At 43.4% G+C, this 8,130-nt stretch overlaps 2 protein-coding genes across 3 annotated transcripts; one reads left to right on the top strand and one right to left on the bottom strand.

Moving 5' to 3' along the window:
• Positions 1-369: 369 nt before the first annotated feature.
• LOC122434696 (histone H2B-like) lies at positions 370-847 on the top strand. The gene has a single exon (XM_043458330.1). It carries the CDS (start codon positions 370-372, stop codon positions 778-780), a length of 411 nt encoding a protein of 136 aa, XP_043314265.1. The 3' UTR covers positions 781-847.
• Positions 848-6,277: 5,430 nt separating this feature from the next.
• On the bottom strand, positions 6,278-8,130 carry BEX3 (brain expressed X-linked 3). Of its 2 annotated transcripts, none has more exons than XM_043460124.1 (3): positions 7,717-8,130; positions 7,247-7,324; positions 6,278-6,894 (listed from the first exon to the last, which is right to left on the bottom strand). In XM_043460124.1, the coding sequence occupies exon 3, from the start codon at positions 6,864-6,866 to the stop codon at positions 6,528-6,530; it is 339 nt and encodes a 112-aa protein (XP_043316059.1). In that variant the 5' UTR covers positions 6,867-6,894; positions 7,247-7,324; positions 7,717-8,130; the 3' UTR covers positions 6,278-6,527. The 2 variants fall into 2 exon arrangements, with proteins under 2 accessions (XP_043316059.1, XP_043316060.1); XM_043460125.1 differs by having other exon boundaries at positions 6,278-6,848; positions 7,717-8,059.

The following is an 8,130-nucleotide window of genomic DNA, read 5'->3' as shown; positions in this document are numbered from 1 at the left end:
ATCACAGAAAGTTCATATCCCCATGAATTATTATTCATATGCACTATTCATATCCACTTGAATATTTTAATTCACATGTGCCCTAACTCAAAGAATGTTAAGGAAGGCTTCCCAGAGATAAGTACAAGTTACTCAGGCAAAAAAGCAGAATGTATAGTCCAGGTACAAGAGTCCAAATAAAGGTATGTGAGTCAGTGAAATTGTGGCTTATTTGAAGAACTGCACACAATATATGCATGTTTCAATATATCTAGGACATAGGGAACACAAGGGTGAAAAAAGGCATGGTCTTTTTCAAAGAATGATCTAAGTCGTGTCTCTGACAACTCTGAGGAAAGCCTGGTCACTAAAGAAACCTGCACCTCCGAAATGGAGATCTCCGAGTTCTCCAAACCAGAACCCTGTGATGACGAGCCAAGAAAGGCAAAGAAGAAGACAGCTAAGGGCCGCCGTCGCCGCCGCTGTTGCCGTCGCCGTCGCCACTCCTACCGTCTGAACAGCTCTGTAAGCTTTGCCACCTATTTCCCCCGGGTGCTGAAGCAAGTGCACACAGGCCTGAGTATTTCCCACGAAACGTTAAACATCATGGACTGCTTCGTGAAGGATATGTTTGAGCGGATTGCCGAAGAGGCCGGGCGCCTGACCCGCTCCAGCAAGCGCTGTACCATCATGAGTGAGGACATCCAGACAGCTGTGCGTCTTCTGTTGCCTGGGGAGATGGGCAAGTATGCCATGTCCGCGGCCACCAAGTCGGTCATCAGATACATCACCCACAAATGAACTGCCTCAGAACTAGCTGACGCAAACCAGACTTAAGGGTTCTCCCCTTAGGCCCTATACTGCTTCTTCAAAGCATTTCTACCCCTAAAGAAATTAATAAAAACCTCATTAACTTTGCTTCAATATGTGTCGGTTGTGCCATTTGTTCGATGGAAAATCATGTACTTTTTTCTTAACGTGTTGCAACTCGTCACTTTCCTAAATGGTTATTCCTATTCATGGTTTCTCAGCGATTTTAGGGATCTTTATGGTCAAAATTCTCTCCCTAAAAGTTTCATTGGCCTTTTTCATTTTCATTCTCCCATCTAGATTTAGGTGTCATTCAGAGATTTTTATATGGGGTATAGCAACCGATAAAAAACAGTGTGGTCTTCCCAGGTGGCCCAGCAGTAAAGAATCCACCTGCAGCGCAGGAGTCACAGGAGAGGCAGGTTCTATCCCTGGCTCAAAAAGATCCCTGGGAGGAGGGCATGGCAACCCTCTCCAGTATTCTTTCCTGGAGAATCCCATGGACAGAGGAGCCTGGTGGGCTACAGTCCATAGGGTCTGCAAAGAGTCGGGCACCACCGAAGCAAGGTAGCGCGCATGCACACAAAGAGCAGTGTGTGTGTATATGTGTGCTCAGTCACTCAGTCATGGCGGACTCTTTCTGACCTGATGGACAGGAGCCCGCCAGGCTCCTCTCTCCATGAAATGTTCCAAGCAAAAATACTGAACTGGGTTGCCATTTCCTACTCCAGGGCTTCTTTCTGACCAAAGGATAGAAGCCCTGTCTCTTTCATCTGCATTGGCAGTCGGATTCTTTATCACTGCACCAGCAGTAGCAGATATAAAAATCACACTTACCCATTCTATTCCTTCAATCCCAATTCACTTCCATGTGTAAAATAGGACTCAAACACAGTGTAAAATTCTTATTTTCTTAAATTCTAAAGTTCTGGAATCAAGCACCATATCTTCTGAAATTACCTTATCCAGATTTCTCTGATCTTGTTTTTTGTTTGCAACCTAGAACATTTTGTTTTTAAAAAAAACAAAACAAAACAAAACAAAACAAAAATCCTGACTGAATTGCAAACTTTCGGGGTTGATGGGATAGTCCAGTGACAGTGAATGTAGCCATAGTCTCCACAGTAGCAGCCAATGAGGGACTGGTAGCCCATGAGCCAAAGCAATTGGCCAAACATATTTTTTTTTTTTTTTTTTTGGCCATGCAGCATGTGAGATCTTAGTTCCCGACCAGAGATCAAACCTGTGCCCTCTGTGGTGGAAGTGAAGAATCTTAACCATTAGACAACCCAGGAATTCCTGCTTCCTCTTTTAAAAATCAAACTTTAGTCAGAGATTAAGTAATATCTGCTAATTTAGGAAAACTAGATAAAAACTTTACACATGTAATTTCAGTAAAGGAAACATGGTGTTGAAAGCAAGATTTAAAATTTGTCTTCTTAATATAGTTTATCTTCTGTTCCAAAGCAACAACAACAAAACCACTTTAGGAGGCATATTTTACAATCAGAAACATAATAATGCTCATTCCATTTGTGGGAACTAAATGGAAAATATTTCCATTGGCTACATGAGAAAGAGTAAATTTCTAAACAGGTTAATCATAACTTTTAAAACAATGTTTGAGCAAAAATTAAAAATACAAATAAATGTCAAGATTTTCAAATTTATAGAGATGCCTTATTTATTTAGTTATGTATGTTTATATTACTTAGAAAGCATTTTGACTGGTTACACAAGACAGCAACCACATTTCATGCTATATGCATGAAAATTTTAAAATGAGATCATTCTAAACAAAATCAGCACATTTATTATATGAAATACGTGATATTAGGGAAGGAGACAGGGAATAGACACAGGATTTTGTCCATTTCATTCCTGTAATCAGTCCTTTTTCTACTCACAAGACAACTTTTAAATTTCATATAGAAATAAATTAGTTCTATTAACTAAATGTATTCATGTAATGTTCCCAAATTTGCCCACTGAGAGTGGACCTGCTGAAACATGACTGTTATTTTCAGTTTTGAAAAACAGGAGCTAATTGAAAGTTTTTATTTTCTTGGGCTCCAAAATCACTGCAGATGGTGACTGCAGCCATGAAATTAAAAGATGCTTGCTCCTTGGAAGAAAAGCATGATAAACCTAGACAGTGTATTAAAAAGTGTGGAGATATCACTCTGCTGGCAAAGGTCCATATAATCAAAGGTATAATTTTTCCAGTAGTCATGTACAGATGTCGGAATTGGACCATAAAGAAGGCTGAGCACCAAAGAATTGATGCTTTCAAACTGTGGTTCTGAAGAAGACCCTTGAGAGTCCCTAGGACAGCAAGGAGATCAAACCACTCAATCCTAAAGGAAATCAAGCCTGAATATTCATTGGAAGGACTGATGCTGAAGCTCCAATACTTTGGCCACCTAATGCAAAGAGCGGACTTATTGGAAAATACACTGATGCTGGGAAAGATTGAAGGCAGGAGGAAAAGGGAGTGACAGACATGAGGTGGTTGGATGGCATCATCAATTTATGGACATGAGTTTGAGCAAACTCTGGGAGATTAGTGAAGGACAGGGAAGCCTAGCATGCTGGAGTGCTGCAGTCCATGGTTTTGCAGAGTCAGACATGACTGAGTGACTGAACAACAACTGAAAGTAGGTCAAATATGATCCAATTAGCTTTGAAGAGTGGTGAGAAGACATAAAAAATAAACATAACAAGTTAAACGTGTCTCCTTGGCAGGGGCTGTGAAAGAGGCAATATTTCTCTTAAGAGATCTAATTGTGATTAAGTTTAATCATGAGTGGTTTAATTATGACTAAACCTGGTTTAATCATGACTAGTATAGGATGATAATAAAAAATTTTACAATTTTTGTAAATTGTACTTTCTTTGGATAGTTGGATTATGGTTTTGTTTATATTTTTCTTTATATTTCTGCATAATCCAAATATGTCTAATCACCTTGTATTACACAAATAATTACAGAAAGTATTTCATCTTCAAATGTTTCTCATAGAAACTTTTAAAACGAGTGTAAAGAAATAAACAACTCACAAAGACCCAATGTTAATTGCTGTTATAAAAAAATTGCTAAAAGCTTTAATAATAATAAAGTGCATTATTATGTTATTAAATATCTACATCAGACACTGCTGGAAATTGAGCTCCAGGGTAATTAAGACAAAAGCATTGTTATAAAAGGGCACAGGCTTGCACAGAAAAGATAATGCCTAATTTATTTAATAATTATATAATTATTATTAATAATAAACTATAATAGTGCATTAACTTAACAGGATATTTGGAAAGGTAAAAAAAAACAGTACTGGTTTAGCAACAAGGTCCTTCTGAACAGCACAGGGAACTATATTCAATATCCTGTGATAAATCATAATGGAAAAAGAATGTAAAAAAATGTACTGGTTTACATTGTTTGATGCAATTCCAATTTTGGAAAGATTAAAATTTGAAAAGGTACATTCCTTGTGAAATTAAATAAGCAAATCAGATCACAATGTTTGTAAAATGGTGTCATCACTGTCGGTGTTTCTCCATGCCTATGCTGGCAAAACTCAGATGCATCAGAATCACCTGCATGTGTGCTCAATCGTGTCCAACTTTTTGCAACCCCATGGACTATAGCCCACCAGGCTCCTCTGTCCATGGGATTCTCCAGGCAAGAATACTGGAGTGGGTTGGTTGCCATTTCCTTCTCCAGGGAATATGCCCAACCCAGGGATCAATCCCACAGCTCCTCCATTAGCAGGTGGGTTCTTTTACTATTGAGCCACCAGGGAAGCAGAATCACCCGAGGAACTGTCAAAACAGTAGTTAATGATCAGGTGATTCAAGGAATGACGAGGGGTTGGGACTGGGAAGGCACCCAAGTGAAAGCATTTTTTAACATTTCCTTCAGGTGATTGAGCTTCCCTGATAGCTCAGTTGATAAAGAATCCGCCTGCAATGCAAGAGAACCTGGTTCGATTCCTGGGTTGGGAAGATCTACTGGAGAAGGGATAGGCTACCCACTCCAGTATTCTTGGGCTTCCCTTGTGGCTCAGCTGGTAAAGAATCTGCCTGCAATTGGGAGACCTGGGTTCAATCCCTGGGCTTGGAAGATCCACTGAAGGAAAAGGCTACCCACTCCAGTATTCTGGCCTGGAGAATTCCATGGACTGTGTAGTCCATGGGGTCACAGAGAGTTGGACATGACTGAGCCACTTTCACTTTTCACTAGGCCACTTAATTAAGGACAGTCACTTAGGAACAGTGTTGAGCCAGTTTCTGAACTCTATTAATGAATCAGTTAAAATAATTAAATATCTGTTGGAGCTTTCCATGTGGCGCTAGTGGTAAGAACCTGCTTGCCAATGCAAAAGACGTAAGAGTTGTGGGTTCGATCCCTGGGTCAGGAAGATTCCCTGAAGAAGGGCATGGCAACCCACTCCAGTATTCTTGCCTGGAGAAACCCATGGACAGAGTAAAACCAAAAGGGTCTTGTTCAGAACCAACGTTAAGAACAAGAACTATGGGAATGGTACTCACTGGTAAATGTAACTCCAAAGTGTGGGAGCCTTCTCCCACAACTTTTATAGAAGTCAAAGGGGGGATTTATCTCACCAGGGACTACAGAGAGATCAGTGGGCTTTTGTTTAGCTTGTGGACTCCAGCACATCGGCAACATGAACTGAACAGTGACAGTGATGACACAATTTTACAAACATTGTGATCTGATTTGCTTATTTAATTTCACAAGGAATGTACCTTTCCAAATTTTAATCTTTCCAAAATTGGAATTGCATCAAACAATGTATGTCTGTATTTAAACCAGTACCTTTTTTTACATTCTTTTTTCATATTCTTTTTCCATTATGGTTTATCACAGGATATTGAAATAGGAGCCAGCAGAAGGGGAAAAATGCCCAACTGACATGCCAGTAATCAGGGAGGTAGGTGTACTGCAAATATGACTGGAATGACAGAGTGGAACCCACCTATTTTTCCTCTTGTGAGCCTGGGTGAAAACTCCCCTTAGTAGTGCCCAAGGATCTGATGAGAGTCAGAGTCCTGTTAAATGCTGAGGAATTGCACAGGAGGCAGGCCAACAGTTCCACACCTCATGTATTTCATTTGGCAGCCCTCTAAGGCAGACATTATTTATCCCATTTCACAGAAGAGAAGACTGATTCTTTACAGGAATGTATCTGTAATAAAGGGAGGGTTTACTTTCAATTAAGACTGGAAGATACTTAAAGTTCACTTTTCTTTAAGTTTGCTGAACCAGTAATTATGTTCATTCACAGATTCATTGAAAAACTCTTCTCAATGCTTCTAAAAATCCCAGATAATAAATGAAAAGAAGTCACGTATTATCCAACCCAGAGAAATGTGCTCCAATTACCATCCTGGGATATGTGATTTCAGATTTTTGAAGGGTTCATGTATTTTTTTTTCTTTAATGAGACAATGATAAATGTGTAAATTGCTTTTTAATTACTTTATTAACTTTACATTTTTCCATGCAAATGGGTGAAACTTTACTGTTGACAGAAACTTAGATTGGGTGCCAAGGCAATCTGCAGTTAGAAGCTGGTAACACAGAACCCACCTGACACACTGCAATTACATAAGGTTCACAGCAAACGGATCAGTAAAGGCATTATCAGGAAAATGCAAGGAAAAACAGAACAACAGTGGAAATCACAGTATTAATCTCATGGAAATGGCAGGAGTCAAGGCATAAGGCAAAATTCGTCATGATGGTCATGGTGATTAGAGAGCTCCCCCATAAGGATACGCAGACAATTCCTCAACTGCAGCTCCCTAAGTTTTCTCCTGATTTCTCTCATCTCCTCCATGAATATTTCCATATCGTCTCCCTCTCCACCCATCCCATCATTGACCTGCCTATTGGGTATGACCCATCGGAAATTAGGGGCAAGTCGGCGAGCCTGTCCCCGTCTATGATTTCTTTCTGGCTGGTGGCCTTCGCCCCCTCCCAAAGGGCGGTCTTCCTCTCCGTTCTGCACGGGTTGCTCCATTTCTTCGTTTTCCTGGTGGATATTAGCCATGATGAGATTTTTCCCCCCTGTTATTTTTCTTTGAACAACAAGTAAGACAAAGGCAAGGTGAGAGACTGAATGCTTGGTGCACTGACCAGCAGGATTCAGAGTCCTGATAGCAAAGATTTAAAAAAAAATTTTTTTTCCCACCACAGGCGCTTCGTGCGCCTTCTGGGGAGCCTTCAATTTGACCTCTTTCCCAGCTCTCTCCTTTTTCCTCCCTCCCTCACACCCAAAGCCCACCATTTTTCTTTTCCCAGGATTCTTTCCCAGAGCGCAGCAGGCACCAAAATGGAGGACGGGGCATGGGGTCTGGGGGAATTAGCAAGGGATCTCAGGCTGGGCTATGCACCAGTCCCTTCCTCCCCTGCACAGTTCCCGGCACTGACCTGGGCCTATCCTCGCTGTCTCCTGCTCCTTCCGATCCTCGCCACGAGTGCGCAGCCGCCACACTTAGTTCGGCAGACCTGCAAAGGGCCAGGGTGGGGGCAGGAGGCTGCTGCAGCCGGGCTCTTGGCACCTTCCCGACCCCGCGTCCCCCACTCCCACCAACCCCCCTTTCCGCGCCTGGCCGCCCCGAGCCCCCCGCCCCCACCCTCAGGTGCCCCCATCCCCGCCCCGCTCCCAGGTTCTCTATTGCCTTGCAGGAACTCAGGGATGATTTCCCATCGCTCTGAGTTGCTTTCCTGCCTTCCCTGGAACCCTGCACCCCTGCACCCCCCCACCCCAGGGGGCCACTATTTCTGTTCCCAGGAAAGCCGGGGTGTGGAGAAGGCTTGCCGCTGAACCCCTGTGCTGGCCTCTGGGGTTGGCTGGCAGCTGCCTCCCTGGCGTCAGCGCGCGGCCCCGGGGCCCTTACCTGCTCCGCTTGCCGCGGGCCCGATGCCAACCCGCCGTGCGCGGGGGAGCGGGAAGCTGGTACCCAGACAGAAGTGACGACTGCACCGAAGGCTGCGTCGCTCTGCAGCTCTAGATCACGTGAGCACCCCCACGTCACCGCCGAGCTCGCCCCCAACTCCGGCGGCCAGTGCAGCAGGAGCGCCCCACTTCCGCCTCGTGCACCGGCACGGACTACCACCTCCGCCTGTTTGTGCGCTGGGTCACAGCGCGCACCTCCCTGTCAATCAATCATCTCGTTCTTCTCCAATCTGACTGCCCACGAGTGGCATCACTTCCCTGGTGTTGGAGTTTGCATTTCTCTGGTTATAAGGGAGGGTCTACAACACCTTCTACCCGCTCTCGGCCCCTAGGCCTTGGCGTTGGTTTTTTTGCT

The sequence above is a fragment of the Cervus canadensis genome, chromosome X (genome assembly GCF_019320065.1).
Source record: "Cervus canadensis isolate Bull #8, Minnesota chromosome X, ASM1932006v1, whole genome shotgun sequence".
NCBI lineage: Eukaryota > Metazoa > Chordata > Mammalia > Artiodactyla > Cervidae > Cervus > Cervus canadensis.
Note: the sequence above shows the minus strand (reverse complement) of the source record. Positions and strands in the feature narration are given on the sequence as shown.